At 46.7% G+C, this 17,713-nt stretch overlaps 1 protein-coding gene across 1 annotated transcript; it reads right to left on the minus strand.

Annotated features, from left to right (window-relative positions):
• LOC144120024 (uncharacterized) lies at positions 1–5,091 on the minus strand. Its single transcript, XM_077652506.1, has 9 exons — positions 4,651–5,091; positions 4,420–4,567; positions 3,688–4,012; positions 2,781–3,150; positions 1,517–1,690; positions 1,266–1,452; positions 588–830; positions 137–308; positions 1–64 (listed from the first exon to the last, which is right to left on the minus strand). Exons 1-9 carry the CDS (start codon positions 4,954–4,956, stop codon positions 1–3), a joined length of 1,989 nt encoding a protein of 662 aa, XP_077508632.1. The 5' UTR covers positions 4,957–5,091.
• Between the last annotated feature and the right edge of the window lie 12,622 nt (positions 5,092–17,713).

The following is a 17,713-nucleotide window of genomic DNA, read 5'->3' on the forward strand; positions in this document are numbered from 1 at the left end:
TTAAGCTGTGGTGGCCTGTCCTTTGCTGGCATTCTCATTGAAATGGAGTATTGCCAGTGGTGTTCTGAAAAACCAGACAAATAATTCGAGCGGGTCATCAGGTGTAAATTTTCGCATAACATCATTCACTACTTACCTTGCACGCATGCCCTCAGGTGAGAAGCATACAGACTTTGGTGCAAAGCCTATCAGTACACTGTGGAAAGCCTCCAAGCTGAAGGTGTGTGTACAGGGAGCCAGTTGCCTGATGTCTTTCAGGATACGAGGTGAGCTCACAACCTCTACAAACTTGTTGTGTGCAGTTGTCCCTGCATTGACAAATCAATTTCTCAGGAAAGCCTTCTCCGAAAAAAGCCTTCTCCATCTTTTTAGGCGGGCATAACTTCCAATGACAACAACAAATAATTCTTTGGGAAAGGTTCAAAATTAGCTGGATGCCCGCAACTTCGCTGTTTCACGAAGCATGTCGCATGCCATACTTCATCACAAGAACATGATTCTAATGTGGAAAGCAAATGAACATTTAGGAAACAAATTCAGTTCCTTGCAGAGAGCATATCTTGCTTTCAAATAGTTACATTACTCACCAGGAACTAGCCATTCCCTTTCTCCAAGTTCATCGTGTGCACAATGCGTGTAAAGGCCTGGATGTCCCGTGTGTATATTTGCAGCGTGCCGCTCCATGCTTTTCCACATGTCTGTCAGTAGTTCTGCACTGCCATCGCTGAGGGCTACACACCAATATAGGTGATTACTGGCTGGCTGAATCCATACTTTTAGCACACTGCATCCAGCTCGTTTTGCATGGGCAGCCAGCTTCTTCTTGATGCCTGGAATGGAGGTGTAATAATTAATGAAGATTAATCCTTCAGTCATTACATGTTAACCTGGCTCTTGAGCTTCCACCCCGAAACACCCACCTTCCGTCCTCTAGCCTGCAGAACTCAAGGAATCCGGTTTCACACCACAGTGCCCATCCGCAACCTGTGCATGCATGGCTGGCCTTTCCCTCATAGTCATTGACATAAACCACAGCCAAAAAGGACAGCAAACAGATAAAACTTCCCCCATCTTCTTGCCTCTTCAAATTCAGGAACCTCTCCCACTGCTTCACTATATTCACTACAATTTTGCTGTGCGCCCCGCTTTTCTTGTAGTAAAGTCTGCTTGGAACAATGAAATTTAGTCTAAAATTTCGCCGCATTCTACAAAACATGATGCAGGAAACAGTCTTATCTGCGAAGCGTAGGTTCATTCGGTTCTACCTTTTGAGATATGCCAACAATCATAGTAGTGTCGGATGGTGGGCTCCTGCGTCCGCATATACTTGGTGACTTGGCCGTGCCGGTCAGTTGTCACTGACGCCACCTTCAGCCCCCGCTCCTTCACCATGTTGAGGCTCTTCACAAAGGCGAACTTCTCCATGGAGGTGCTTGATTGTACATCTGCACACTTTTGTCGGGAAAAAAAGCTAAGTTACATCACAGAGCCATTTTATTAAAAAGCTGTGACCTACCTCCCCGACTTGCACTTGCTCGAAGTGAAGAATTTTGTTTAGCTGGGCAACGTGCAAAGAGTAAGTTAAAAATTTTGCACAAAATCCTGGCGAATCGCAGCGTCCATCGCCAGCCAAGTCCACAGTGCAGCCTTCCAACTGGCGAAACAACTCCTCCTGTTGTTGTTGCCAGATCTGGTATGACAAAGGTGCAGTTTTTAAACATCACATCAAATGCAGAACACTATTACGCTGCTTCTTCTGTTCTTAACAGGTACCATGAAATGATTTTGAGAACCTCTTTTCAGAACTCTTCCTTATTTAAGATATGAGGGTGAAGAACCATTGCAATTCGCAACCAAAAGCAATTAATGTGTTATACATAGTTGAATAAAATGGGACATATAGAAATCTCTGGGCAGTACTGTACGCATGCGTGAAGAACTTTAATTGCTTCACTTGTTTTGCAGCAGATGTTGCTAACAGCGTTGCTCTTTTATTTTGATTATTGTGCTCGTCTGGTGCTACCTATGTTCTAGATGTGCACTGTCGACTTCAGGACTTGTCACTGTAATGACGGTTTGGGCCGCACCATTCATTGGAGAGTCGAGGAGAAAAGGCGTCTGGAATTTTCTACCCTTGTTTTCTTCAAAAGTGAGTGCAGTGGATCGAAAATGAATAGCTGTTGCTGAGTCTTTTGGAAATTGAAGCTGCTTTGGGGTCATTCTGTCAGAAAATCATTTCATGGACCCTTTATGTAAATTCACGATCAAAATATTATAGGACACGTGTTCTCGAAAAAAAAAATTATTCCAGCTCTGTCTTGTGAGGAAGCTGCGTGGTATTGCTGCCAGGGTATAGAGCATATTTGCCCCCACATACCGTGATACATTTCAGGCGACTGGATTACGCAACAGAGCCACAATTTTTTTTCCCATGTACTCGTGTCCAATAAACTTTTGATTGCGATAGTATGTGGACCCTTCCGAACACATGCCTCACAGACCAGATATTACATCAGCACATACAGATAGAACCTTGTGTCTTAAAACGAGAGGGGTTTTTGATGTTGACAGGCACATGGGCAGACCCAGGGTCTTCACCCAAGAGGGGGATCAGCTCATGAGAGGTTGTTCGATATTATAAGCAAGGTAGAGTGATCAAGTTTCTCAGTGCTTTGACTCCAAATGATGACTTACTGGATGACTTACTGCTTGAACTGAAGTAACTAATTGTGAAATATTGGTTCAGCAATTCATTTTACAATGCACAACCTTTCTCCTACCTTGTCGATTGCAGGAAGCAGGTAGCCTCGTTGGTAATTGTAGAATGTTCGTGGCGTGAACACCTGCACGTTCACATAGTTGAACATCCGGAGCACTGAGGTGGGACTGGTGCCAGCGAACAACATAGCTGCTGACATCAGCACGTTGCCCGCCGCCTTGCCATTGATCATCGGTTGGCTTGACCATGTCAGGAAGTGGTGGTTTGCACACAGTGTCTGTATTTGAAGCCATGTCCCAGACACATGACTTACACTTTTGCAAGCGGCAAAGCACTTGCGGCACACTTGGAATAGTTCTTTCAGGCAACTTTCAAATATTATAAATTTTTTATCATCCTGTGGAAGGACTTCTTCAGTGCTGGAGTCAAGTCTGAAACAAAGTAAAGTGAGTTGCAATGGTTAAATAGTCATGTGATGCTGCCGAGATAACTGAAAGCTAGAATTTAACAGCATTAAAGAGCAGTAAATGTAATGGTTGCCCACACCGACACTGCGCCCTCTGTGTTGTAGTGCGCATTTTTCCATTCTGTGCATTTTTTTGCTTGTAATTAATGTTATGACAGGTTTGCAAAGCTTGCAAATTTTTTTGTCTCATTGATGCTGCATGAGCAGCTGCTTGTGCCATGGAATATTGCAAAAGCATTTCAATGGATCAAGAGCTGCTTTATGAATATTCATAGGGTGCGAAGTTGGCCAGCTGGAGAGAGGACATGTGCACCACCACAACGAAATTATGCGAGCGCAGACAGTACGATACTCATACCTGCCCCTGCCCGAGAAAAGGGAGGACAACCTTATGTGCTCTTCTACCTACTAAATGACTGATTTGATTTTTAGTCACGCCATCATAATGGAACGGCATTCAGTGCACATGCTAAAAGGGTACGTATTAAGTCATAATTATTACCCCAAGAAGGTCTCGTTAAGTGATGGGAAAAACTCCGAGCTCTTCAGAGTGTTATGCTCCTCTTCACAGTCTGAGGCTTCGGATTCTATGGGGCTGGATGACTGTCGTGGAGCGAATGAGATGGGAGACGGTGCTCGACCATCAATTGGTAGTGAGGGGACTGTTTGGCAGGGAGGAGGTGGTAGAGAAGAAACAGGTTGCGTTGTGGAGGCTGGAGCTGTGCTTGTATTCGTGCAAGCTTCACAGTGTGCGCTGGTGGTCTGCCCGGCATCTGTCTGCACGTGGATATCCTTTCTCACGGAAATGTGGAGGTTCACCTGTGTATCTGAAAGTTAATGAAGAAAATGAAACTCATGCAATGCCAAGAGCTGTTTGTTTATACAATGTTAATATCACACAGTTATGGAATCCTCATTATCAACTAATAGGCATGCGACTGGCAAACTTGGTATCAGTTATGCTATCACTACCTGCATGTGAAATACGTGATGGCTTCCTTCGGAGGCCCAAAAAAAATTTATACATTATTCCAGCACTTCCCCAGATTGGAACTGACAACACGAATGCCTCCTCCAGAATTTGTCAAGCATTCAGTGGTACCAGTGAACAATGAATGCATCAAACAGTGCTCCTTCCCTCTTCCTAAACCGCGAAAAAATTATTGCGACCCAATTTATTCTTGTGGAATGTGGGTAGAACACGAACGCGCCACTGCTGCAAGGAAAATCTTACATCGTGTTCGCACATCACGGCCGTCAGTCTGGCAGGCAACAGTGAAGGTGTTTCTTGGGGTCTGTGTGCAGCTGTCAACCATTTGAGGCGAAGTTTGCGCCTCTTCGGCTGTCAAAATTGCTTCCACATCCTGCGGTTCGGGTAGTTCCTAAAAAAGGAAAAGCTGTTAGCAACCGAAAGAAAGGACAACAAACTGTAATAAAGTTCATCATTTTCGTCTCGCGAACTTACCTCGGACCTTCTCCGCTTTTTTGGCGGTGCGCCGGGCGAGAGGTTTTGCGTCGGTACGGCGTCTCGCTTGATGCGAGCATTCTTCAAATCCATACCGAGGCTTCGAAGGACATCCAGGTTCGTTTCGTAGTCGCCCGGTAGAAAGTGCTCGGAGCACACGTACCCGGTCTGACTGCCCATATCGCGGTTAATGGCTCGAAGCCACAGGGCTCTTCGCTGCGGGTCTCCGGGCAACTTGTGAAATCTCACATTGCTTCCATTCTGGTAAGTCGTGCGGCACTGTCTCACAAGGCACACAGTTGGCATGGCGTGCACTGAAACGCGGATAACACGCTGAAAACCACAGCCTGGATGGAACTGCCACGACACAAAGAGCAGCGAGCTACTGTAGCGTGCAGCCGGAGGCCTGGGTTGGATTGAGTTGTTTGGTCACAAACCGGCTATTGGGATCGTGAAAACGCCGCGAGTCGTGTCGGACTGAACTCGACCCTTCCACTTCACCCGATGGGTGCATTGACAAGCAACCGCCTCCGCAAAATACACAATCATTCACGCTTTGGTTTCCGAAAACATTTGTTTTGCAGGTGAGAACAGAAGTGGGAGCCGGTTGACAACTCGTGTAGTCGCACCTCGCAGGGCGCGCCACGAGAGTTGACTCACTCGTATTGAGCGCATGTAAACGGAGAGTCGTCGAGTTTGGCCGGCCTTTCTCAACTGGATGCCCTGACAGAACCACCCGCTATCGAGTTCATGTAAACGAAAGACCCCACGGAGGACGGAGAAGCGTAATCGAAACCGAAACTGATCCCAGGTCAATGACTGATCTAGGGTCACGTGCTGTTCTTTGCCGAGTAAAGTTCCGTGTGCAAATAATTGTCACACTTTTTTTAGCTTTCTAACTTTCATACTAATCTATTATTTTGGGGTAAACGAAACTGAAAGGTATATCAGTTTCTAAGCGTCTTAATGTGACGTAGTTGGGTAGTACTTCTGTCAGCCGCCGGGGTCGCATGGTCGTTTCACGAGCGCAAAAAAGCAACGATTTCCAACGGGCTTTATTAAATGCAGACTCAATATTGCGCTGAAATATTTCGGAATCGGCATGTACAATATTTATTGAATCAATGTAAATTACAACCGGGCGGCTTCATTTTCTTTTCACAACCCCTTTAAGAGCAGCTGCGCCTCTTCCACAATGCAGAAATGTAATGGGACAAAGTATCTCAAAACGGTAAGAAGCAGTTGACAGACTGGACGTGCCATGAATCTTCAGCCCCATGGGAAAAAAAAATATGAAAACAACTTGCAAGCGCTAGAAAAGGAACTTTTCAAAAATTGTGCCAGCACATTCACAAAAGTTTTAATGAAGTGAAACTGCCAATATATCCCAGGGACTAGGAAATGGCGCAAAACCTGGACATAAAGACAATCACGTGCAGACCAGCAAAAAATTTTGTCGTAGGTGCTAATTCAAGGTTGTTGCTAAAACATTGCATTCATAACATCCATAAAAATATAAAGGAGGAAAAAGGGGGCGTTTGCCATAAAAATGCAAAAGGCCTTGTGTCGTACCATTTGCAGACGCTATCATGTCAGAATTTCGCATTCAATGAAAAGCAGTGTGCAATCACCTTGAAATCAGTCTGTGGCAGATTAGCCAGCAATTAAATTACAGTAATAAAATTACTTTTCTCGGAAATTTCTAAAGTAATTCATTACTTTTGTGACCTGGTAATTTAGTAATTTAATGAACTACTTTCAAGCAGTAATTTCACGGAAAAGTAATTTATTACTAGAGATATTACTTTTGCTGCATACCGAGTCCATGCTTCTCGTATCTGCCATGCTTTGGCCTCGCGTTTGTGGAGATGAGCATATTGCCACACTGCTGACATTCTGCCGACGCCACCCGGTGGCCGAACCTGTCTCCCAGCGCGTGGCCGAACGTATTCTATTGTCTCGAATGAACACGGCGGTTCGGCAAGCCTCGCCCCAGTATACGGCTGTGTTTCGCGCTTCTTGCTACGTTTGTCGGTGACAATATACAAAGCAAAGATGCAGTTTATGGGGGTTTAACATCCCAAAGCAAGCGACTTGGGCTATGAGGGACGCCATAGTGAAGGGCTCCGGGAATTTTGGCCACGCGGGGTTCTTTAACGTGCACTGACATTGCACAGTAAACGGGCCTATAGCATTGCTTCTCCACCGAAATGAGACTGCTGCTGCCGGGATCAAACCAGAGACTTTCGGGTCAGCAGACGAGCACCATATAACCAATGAGCCACCCAGGCGACTCCCAAAGCAAGAATTACGGAGGGCACTTGAGACTACTTCGATGCTTTGAAGGCAAAAAACATTTATTTTTATTTTATATTGTTTCCTTCCTTTCTAATGACACACCTACTCATTAGCATACAGTCATAAGGTAACACATACATTAAATGAATCATTATTCGCCAAGAAGCAACGCAGTTTTGTGGCCCATGGGTTGCGGGATCGCCTCGTAATCTGAAGGCCCTCTATTGGTTCAATTCCTTGCACCTTCTGAAGAAATTTTGCCCTCTGCTGATGACGTCATTGGGGGTTGTGGACCACGTTTCCTGGACATCGACAAAGACGCCGGGTATCAATGTAAATGTGCCATATAAGGCGTTCCCCTTAAAAGTGCGCAACCAGTAATGGCCAGCACTCCAGGGAAGCGGCGCACGTGGACGAGAGGTGACGTGCGCATAGGCGTCAGCACTGCCTTGGCGAAGAGTCTGCATATCAGTCACAGGACTGCTACGCATCTTTCTGCACTGCACACGACCTCGCACACAAACGCACTGCGAGCGCTTGAGCAAGTGCTTTGACGTCGCCGCACTGACAAGAAGTCTCAACTGACACGTCTAAGTTGGTCGTGAGTTGTCGGGGTTTTGTGGCCCTATTTCTAACTCAAGGGCAACATAGGCAACAGCGTCTCAGTGACATGCAATGCATTTCCACCAACTCGCCTCCAGAACAAATCAATTTAACAGCAGAATTGGCAGCTTCTCGCGCACCTGTGCACTTCAGGGATGATGCGTGGATAAGCGGTCAATGCACTCCCGCTGTTTACGCGGATGATAAATTCTTCAAAATCAGGATGGTGGGACCATATTACACATTGAACAATGTACTTCTGATTGAAGATTGATATGAAAAAGACCTCATCTACATCAGCAAAGCGGCTGTTCAAATTGACTAAAGAGGGGCAAAATTTTTGACGCCCATTTTCAAGCTCAGTGGCGGTGCAAACAAACAACTCTAGAAATTTTGCACAAACTATGACCAATGCGCAATATTTTAGCATCGAAACTAAGTAATTTTCATTACTTAAGGCAGGTAATTGTAATGTAAAGTCTTTAATTTTTGAGGCCTGTAATTTGTAATATAATTTATTACTTGTGATATCTAGGAAAGAAATTAGTAATAGAATTTAATTACTTTTCAAAAGTAATTTTGCCACGTATGGTGTGTGGTCAGCGGCTGCCTAGGGAACGTCTCAGTGTCCTTATGTTCTTATGCAAACAATAACACACCATCCAGCTTCCCACATGTGACCATGTCCATGAGAAAAAGGAATATTGTGACAAAGACCACGAAGCTGGCTGTGGTGCGTTACAGAGCACTCGCGCTTGGCCAACGGCCATTAAATTATCTCTTCCATCGTTCATCGCGCCTCACTCTTTGGACGGCAACCACGTAACAATATTATACACCACACAGCATTTGCAATGGAGGGAATGGCCAAGAGCATTTTTCAGTTGGTTTTCTGCATGCTAAAGAAATATAGACACGTAATTTTGGTGGAATGTTTTCTTCTCTACAACGATGCAGAAAATACTACTACCCATGAATCACCATGCGATATTTGCCCATGGCCGCTAAATATTTTATAGTTGAATTTTTTCTGTCGCGCTGTTTCAATTTGAACAGCCGAACAATTGCTGTGACGTCAAAGAGTGCTTTTGTGTCACGTGAGGTATAGAAAAACGCCCATATAATCGCTGCTACATCGTTATCACTTACTGCACTGCTGAAGCCAGCCTTCTTCAAGAGCGGGAATGACAACTAATGTGGAACCAGCGACTATATTGCAGTTTTTAACGCCTCACATGACCTACAACCTCTCTTTGAAGCCACAGTCATCGTTCAGCTAGTGAAACTGAAACAGCACAAGAAAGAAATTCAGTTATAAATTATTCAGCAGCCATAGGAGCATACCACGTGGTAATCCGTGTATAATAATGCCTTACACCTCATTACAAAAAAAGATTGGTTTGGTTTATGGGGGGTTAATGTCCCAAAGCGACTCAGGCTATAAGGGACACTGTAGTGATGGGCTGTGGAAATTTCGACCACCTGGGTTTCTTTAACGTGCACTGACATCACACAGTACATGGGCCTCTAGAATTTCGCCTCCATCAAAATTCGACACCTGAAGCCGGGATCGAACCCACGTCTTTCGGGTCAGCAGCCAAGCCCCATAACCACTGAGCCACCGCAGTGGCGTCATTACATTAAAAAGAAGAAACCACGCACCCTAAAGTTAGGTGTGTATGCTCCCTTATAGAACACCAGGTGTTCAGAATTTCCGGAGCCCTTCACTACGGCGTCCCTCATAGCCTGAGTCGATTTTGTAGAAACCCCCATAAGCCATAACCTTTCAGCAAATAACTGTCACCATTTCATTAAATAACTCGTGCCATACCTTCTCTGCTTCTTCGAGCTACACATAGAGGAGGTGAGTGACTGTTTGAGGAGTCAAAATGAAAACCTAAGCGGTCAAGTCGAGTTGCATGGGCAGCATTTCTGCGCTAATTCGTAAATCGCCTGCGTGTATACATGCAACGATTTTTTTCTTTATGTGAAACGACCATTTCCTAGAGCAGGTTCATGGTAAAACTTTATTGCGATTTGCTACTTGAAAATTCTTCCAAGTGTTTCAGGATTTTTGTGGTTGTTGGTATCGGCGGCATGCAGTTGGTTGCAATTTCGGGACGACAGCAAGGCTATTGGACAATTGGGCCTGCACTCGACCATTCGTTTTGGAAGCGGCCAGTGCTAAGCTGCATTTGAACTGCCTGAGCTGACGTTGCACGGTGCCGGCACCACCGCGGAACTTCACAGAACTGCTGCAGAGAGTGCAGCCAAATCAAAGAAACCTATCATGACCAATCTTAACAAAGCAGTAGTTTGGGCTTGTTTGTATAGCATATTAGAAGACGTAGCGCAGCACAATGGGACAGAGAAAAGGAGCACACAGGACGAGTGCTTACCCTGTGTGCTCCTTTTCTTTGTCGCATTGTGCTGCACTATGTCTTCTTCTAATATCACCCCACTGACCTGTCACACATTGCAACAGTGCCTTGTGAGCTTTATGCACCTCACAAGCTTCCAAACAGTCAAAGGACATCAAGCACATTGCCCACAATGTTAATCTCTTTAAGGGCTCTTTACACCATCAGCTTTAAAAAGGTCTTAAGCTTAGAGACCTTAAAATTAAGCTTGCTTCTCCAGTTGCCTCATGCGCTCCATTCTAGTTGGTTACCTGGATCCAAGCACCTTTCCAACGTTAAACCGATGCTCGGCGCAAGTGGCACAGCACTCACTTCAAAATTCTCAGAAAAGGTTGAGGGCTCACTTTGTGGCGCCTTAGAGCCTTTGCTGCCTCAGCATTTTAACGCCCCATTTGTTCAGCCTCTGCGCCAGCAAGTCAAAGCCGGACTCGAAGCAGGAATTGGGAAGGTCCGTGGATACCACAAAACTGCCAGTCAGTTTTTAAAGTCCTGTTTTCTGAAATAGATATGAATTTAATAGAACATGTTTCGCGGTGCAGACACCAAAGCGTAATCGCTTATCTGGCCGCAATTTTTGCACCTGTTTTAGAACGCGAATTGTAACAGCAGCACACAATTGTAAAGTGCAGCATTAAGCCAACACTCTACAGACTTTCCCAGCCGCGGGGCCACAAAAAATCGGACCGCGTACAAAACTCATCGCACAAACGGTTAGTTCAACTGGACTGTTGTCAAAAGTTTCCCGCCTTTTTTCGGGAGCACGCAAAAGCTGGTAATTATGTGTGTTTTACATGACCATGAGCTAGGTTGGGCTGGGTTGACACAAGATATAAAACAAGCTCAGCGCAAGCTCCCTTCTGTTGAACTACACGGAGCATTTGAGCAGAACTTACGAAAAAGCATATGAGTCTTTCCCTCCGGGCCTTTGGGTCCACTGCCGGGCAAGCGGGCTCAGCGCTAGTCCTGGGTTATCTGCTAACACAAAATATTCGGGCGCAAGGAAGTTGACAACGGAATGCCGAGTGTCAGATAACGGGCAATCACTCAGTATGTGCATACCGAAAGATAGCAGGAACAAATTACTCCGGTGCAACACGATCGCGCGCTCCTGCCGTCGACCGGCCGTAGTGCTACTGAAAGCAATGCTCGGCTAGGCTCAAACATGGCTGAAACAGCAAAAAATTGCCGGACGTGACGTCTTTTCTTCAAACTGAATGCGACGTCATGGGTTGAAATAACGCTTGCGTTATTTAGACCTGGTTGTAGCAGCCACTGCCCCCACCGTCTCGCTATGGACGAAGCAAGTCAGCCGGAGCCAACGTCCTCGAGAGGGGGTACTCGCAGACGTCGGGCCGAGTCTGATCACCCGGTCGACATTGCCAACTGGTCGAGGGATTTAGCAATCGATAGGCAGCGTAAATGCAATAAACGGCCAGCCGAAAGGATGGGTGGGCGGGGGCTTCGCCTGGCTCGACGGCGAGCGAAAGAAGCCGAATGAAGACAGCGACGAGCCTTGTTAGCAGCCGCGGCGGAGACTGGCGAGACTCTGGAAGCGAGTTTTCGCAGTGTGGAACCCGCAACTACCCACGTGGTCCGTCTGCCTGTCAGACTGTGCTTCGGCCCCAAGAACCTTAGAAAGTGACCTCACATGTAATCCGTAACTTCGCTTGCATAGCTAGGGTTAGCTGAGCTAAGCCGACCCATATTTTTCTTTGAAGCGAGCCTGCTTTTCTACGTCGTTACACCCATTCCACGAAATTAAATTTCCCATTCGCGCCGATGCCGGGTTTTCCTCCGAACGGGACCAATAACACTTTTGCTTTAAAGGGTAATGCGTTGTTAGTCTGCGCATTGATGCCTTCTAAAATCAAGAATTGATATCCGTCATATTTCATGGCGGTTGACAGGCGTAAATGCATTTAGTTTATTTTCGTTCTGCTGCTGACTAGTAATAACAACAAGCTCTGTTTGCAATCCATTTTGTGAGATAGCTTACACTGACTCTATAAAACACAGTTAGACGGCTGTACCTCTCGCCTGCCGTAGACATCTCAATGACACCATGAAGGGGGTAAATTGGTAAATAACTGCACGTAAGTACACTCCGTCTCCGTTGACACCGAACACAGATCACTGGACGCGATCTTGCTCTACGTTTCCTTCGCCTACAAACCACAATTAAGGAGGCAACCCCATGGAACCCTTACCTCGTAAATGGCAGGGAGGCCGTGACAACGCTCGAGGCAATGTTGCAGGACGTCACCGATGAGGACCATCTCGACGTCGCCGCCTACCTGCACTACACTCTAAGCACGAATACGCCTATATGAGAGTAAGAAAGGGAGTAACCTTCCTACGAAACTAGACATAGGTAAAAACCAGATGTGTGCGTTAAGAGACAAGGAGGGCAATGCCATTAGCAATATGGATAAGATCGTTAATGTAGCCGAAGAGTTACACACAAGTCTATACAGTAGTAGCCAATGTAATCAGAACGTTAATGATCAAAACAGTAGCACGCACCATTGGGGCATCCCGCCAGTAACGAAAAATGAAGTAAAGAAAGCATTAGGAACAGTGCAAAGGGGAAAAGCACCTGACTAGGATCAGGTAAGAGCAGATCTGTTGAAAGATGGAGGGCAGATTCTGTTGTAAAAACTAGCCACCCTGTATACGCAATGCCTAACGACCTCGACCGTACCACAAACTTGGAAGAATGCAAACATTATCTTAATTCGTAAAAAAGGAGACGCCATGGACTTGAAAAAATTACAGACCGATCAGCTTACTGTCCGCTGCCTACAATGTATTTATTAAGGTAATCACTAATAGAGTCAGGACAACCTTAGAGTTTAATCAACGAAATTATGAGGCAGTCTTCCGTAAAGGATATTCAACAATAGATCATATTCAGACTATGCATAAGGGGATAGAGAAATGCACAGAATATAATCGACAGCTATATATATATCCTTCACTGCATATGAGAAAGCATTTGATAAAGTGGAAACCTCAGCTGTCATAAAGGCATTGCGTAATCAGGGTGTATAAGAGCCTTATGTCAAAATACTGGAAGAGATATACAGGAACTGCACAGCTACCGTAGTCCTCCATAAAGTGAGCTATTAAATCCTAATAAGGAAGGGCGTCAGGCAAGGAGACATGATCTCGCCGATGCTAATCGCCGCCTGTTTACAGTTGGTATTCCGAGGCCTGAATAGGGAACAGTTGTGGATAAGAGTTGATGGTGAATACCTAAATAATCTGCGATTCCCGAATGACATTGTCTTGCAGAGTCACTCAGGAGGTGAATTGCAAATCATGATCAATGAGTTACACAGAGCAGAACGGTGGGTCTGAAAATTAAAATGCAGAAAAGCAAACTACCGTTCAACAGTCCACCAAAGGGACCGCAGTTCACAATTGGAATCGAGGTGGAGGAAGTGGTAAACGAATACATCTACAAAGGGAAGGTAGTGGCAGCTGATCCGGATCATGAGAGTGAAATAACTAAAAGGGTAAGAATGGGGTGCAGTGCATACGACAGGTTCTCTCAGATCATTAACAGCAGATTACCAATATCCCTCAAGAGAAAAGTGTACAACAGCTGTATCTTGCCGGTACTCTCCCACGGGGCAGACAAGTGGAGGCTAACGAAAAGGGTTCAGCATAGTAAAGGACGACGCAGCGAGTCATTGAAAGGAAAAGGATAGGTGTAACGTTAAAAGACCAGAGGAGGGCAGAGTGGGTGAGGGAAAAAACGCAGGCAATGACACCTTAGTCGAAATCAGGAGTAAGAAATGGGCAGGGCATTTAATCCGAAGGCAAGATAACCGCTGGTCATTAAGGGTAACGAATTGGATTCCAAGAGTAGGCAAGCGTAGCAGAGTTTGGCAGAAAGTTAGGTGGCAGGATGAGATTATAAACCTCTCACGCATAGGGTGGGCGCAGCTGGGAAAGGAGAGGGTTAATTGGAGAGACATGGGAGAGGCCTTTTCCCTGCAGTGACTGTAGACAGGATGATGACGAAGCTGCTCCCTAGAGCACGCCCTTTTATAAAGGGAGTGTGCTAGAGGACACCCGACTACATTTCAGCGCCGTTATGTTTATATCTTGCAGTCCGCATAAGAACCCCGACGTCATGCCCGGTTGAGCACTCAAGACGAGCAGCGCGCCGACTGTTGACATTGCAATCTTCGTCTGCGCCACGCAGAATACAAGCCAGCTGACAGAGTCTGAGTTTGGACATCGATTTGTCACGGTGGACTCGGTGAAAACGTTTTCGCCGCTACTGCGGGCCGTACAAGATGATTCGCCTGCTATGTCAGCGGGACTCTGAAGCTGTTCTTGATGGAGTGACAAAATCCTAGCGACGCCGAACCCGAGGAGAAGTAATGCGTGTCGTGGGTCGAAAGCCACTTTATGAGCGCTTATATAACCATGAATTCGTGCTCATGCACATTTTTTCAAGGCGAAAACTTTATATGTTTCTTTGCTGCTAGTTGTCGGCGTCGGAGAACAAATGATCCGAGAGCCATGGGAATGGAAAGAAGTTGAGAAAGATAGAGAAAGAGACAACTTTGTTTCCCACAGGTGCCGCGAACTAGGGCAGGTGGGTCCTGTGTGGCCACCAGGTGGGGGCGACGTAATGGGTCCATGAAATGAGTGAAAGTTGCGTGGCTGGTTGAGGAGTTGGTCCCAGCATTCCGCAGAGGGAGCTGGCAGGAGGGTTCGTGGGGGAGGGTTATTTTCGCACCCCAGAGGATGTGCGCCTGAGTGGCGGCCGATACGTGGTTGCAATCTGGGCATGAGGGGTGGTATTCTCCATTGGTGATCAGTGATAGCCTTGAGTGGCTGAGAATTAATAGCGTCTGCACTCCTTGGAGCGGGGTGCCTTATGTTCTGTCGAGGTCGGGTTGGAGAGGCGGGAAAGGGCGTCATGTCTTTTTATGAATATTGCTGATGTTGGCACAAGTTTGGGCGGCTTCAGCGAGGGCTACAGGATCCATAGCGCAGCCGTCGGGATGGTTAATCCTCGAGCAAGTCGGCTGGCCCCTTCCTTACCAGCGTGTTATGCCTCAGTGGTGTAGGCAGGGGATTATTATTTTCAATCTTTTTAGGTTGCCCCAACCTGATATATGTCTCTTCGTTACCACAGTTGCCCTCATGGGCGGGTACCCAGATTAGGTTAATTTTGTGGTCGCGAGTGCAGCCGCGCAGGTTGCGTGCGGCGGCAATGCAGATGCAGCCTGCCGAGTAGTTTAGGATTGCTCAATTTGAGTCCCTGCGGACTGTGCGCGTACGGCGCTCAGGGATAGCCGGCGCTATCGCTGTCTCTTCTGGTATGGAGGGGGCGGGGGTGCAAACCACGGCGGCGGAGATAAGGGTAGGTCTCGGCGTGGTTGCACGGACCACGTAGGTTGCACCTTGCCTTGCCGCGTCCATGTGTGTAGTGTGTTCGTCGGCACGATAGAAATCATCCAGTCCTAGGGCTTCGTGCTAAAGGCGCGCGTCGTGTCGGCGAGGCAGCCGCTTCTTCGGTAGCGGTTTGACAAAAAGGCGGGTATGTAGTACACCTGGCAAGAAGTGGAGAGGGAAGCGACTTGAGCAGCTTCGGAGCGAGTACGCATTACCGGAGAGGGCGTCGCAGTCGAAATAGGACTTCAGATGGCGGAAGGCGGCGTAGCTTCGGAGGCAGAACGTGCCAGCATCAGACCACTTGCTGCATGACTTATTCGCGCCAGTGCTCACGCAGCAGGAGTCATAAGTGTATTTGCGAAGGGTTTCATGGCTGCGCGCGTCACTGTGTCTTCAGACTCCAATGCGAACGATGTGTGTGCAATGCAGTCAGTGTGGGCGGTAACGCTTTATTTTTTCAGTAACTTAGTACTGCACCCATTACCATTTTGAAACTGTAAATGTTAACGTACTTACGTTAACATTTTTCGGTAACGTGGGGTGTCACGTTACTAGTTACTCTTTATTCCAGTTGTCGACCACCCCCCCACCCCCCACTGCGCCTCCCTTTTTTTTTCCAAAAAGAAAGCGCAGAGTGCCTAAATTGATGTTGCAGATAAACAAAATGTACCGGTGTTCTCGACAACCCTTGTTGCGGCTCACGTGCATGCCAGAAACACTTGCCCTTGACGACGCACCCAACTGAAAGAAAAAGACTGAATACCGATAAAGCACGAAAAACGTGCACGAACACGCATTCACACACTTGCCTTCACCTACCTCCCTTCCCGAACAACTGCACAAATTTCTTAAGAGTAGTAGCATGCCCGGCGTTTTGGAACATCACATTGTTCAAAATTACTGTGAATTTGCTGAGAGTTCAGCGATGTTTTCTTTCGAGAGTTAGAATTGATGATGAAGTGTCACTTTGTGCTTAAAGTCATGTGCAGAAAATGCCATGTGCACCATGTGCCACAGTGTCTGAAGCCATCACATATAACTCTGCAGGACTCTTGAGGCCACTATAACATAGCTGGCCTCCTGACATTTTTGTAAATTATTCTCATTAAATCAAGATTTCGGTTAAGATGGCTATTTTGGCTAGAAGTTTTATATGAAATATAAGCTTTTTAAAATTGTTATCGTGAGTTCTTGCAGCGAAGACGCACTGATTAAAATTTATGGCCATGCAGTAATAAAAAAGTAACGAGTGGTACTTTTTTTCGGTAACGGTAAGGCGTTGCATTTTTTTTGTAGCTAAGTTAGGGCATTTATGCATTCCTTTTTTTAGTGTAAAGAGTAACGTATTTAATAATTTGTTAGGTAACGCCTAGAACACTGGATGCAGTGTGATGGAACTGCGACGACATCATTGTCTGTGGCCTGCGAGGCGACCGCGTCTATGTGAACAGGGAGACGAGGGCGCCCACAAAGGTACGCTACCGGCTCCAAGGCACGAGAGCCGATAAATCCTGTACGACGGTTGCAGAGGCGGGCTGCAACATCGACGATCACCGCTACGGTAAGAGCGCGGGAAGCTAGTCTCAACCGGTTGAAAAGACGTTGAATTACGCAACGATAAGCTGACATGAAGCGACAGAAGCGTGCGGCCAACGTCGAGTTGCGGTAACGTAAAGCGGAAGCAATGCAGCAGAGGCGCGAACAGGAGGCTGAGGTAGGTGGTGGTGGTGAAAACTTTACTGGACTCAGGGGAGTTTAGGACACACAGGTGCTTGGGCCCCCGCACGGCCCCTCTGCACAGAAACGTTCAAACATTGCACTCCCGGGGCTAGAAGCTTTCTAATTCATACTCGTAACCAGTTTTAAGTGTCCGTGGGGAATTTTCCTGCCGCGAAGACAATGCCGCGAAGGCTGTTAATCTTTGTTCTTAGTCAAAGCGACCGGTGCACGGCTTTAATAATTTCTGCTGCGAGAAATGGCTAGTTTTATCTAGAAAGACTGCAGCTACGTTCAAATACTTTCATTGCTCGAGATTGCGCAGTTACCTTAGAGGCTCAATCGGAGTTGTTTGCCAACTTTTAAGTCACCGCGGCCGGGTGAAGCCGAATTCCTGTCTTTCGTGATCCGCCCAACACATCTCTTGGTATCTATACTGCCTGGTTGTCCAGGTATCTGTGGCAGAAAGTCAGCCCTATAGAGAGTCCTTTTAAGAACCACTTCAGCAAACTAGACAGACAAATTCTAGGCATTTTGTCCTCCTCGCGCTATGGGCGCAATAAGGGTACTCGACGTCTCCGCAGCGGCTCGAGCAAGAGTCGAACTCG

The sequence above is a fragment of the Amblyomma americanum genome, chromosome 2 (genome assembly GCF_052857255.1).
Source record: "Amblyomma americanum isolate KBUSLIRL-KWMA chromosome 2, ASM5285725v1, whole genome shotgun sequence".
In the NCBI taxonomy this organism is placed as follows: Eukaryota; Metazoa; Arthropoda; class Arachnida; order Ixodida; family Ixodidae; genus Amblyomma; species Amblyomma americanum.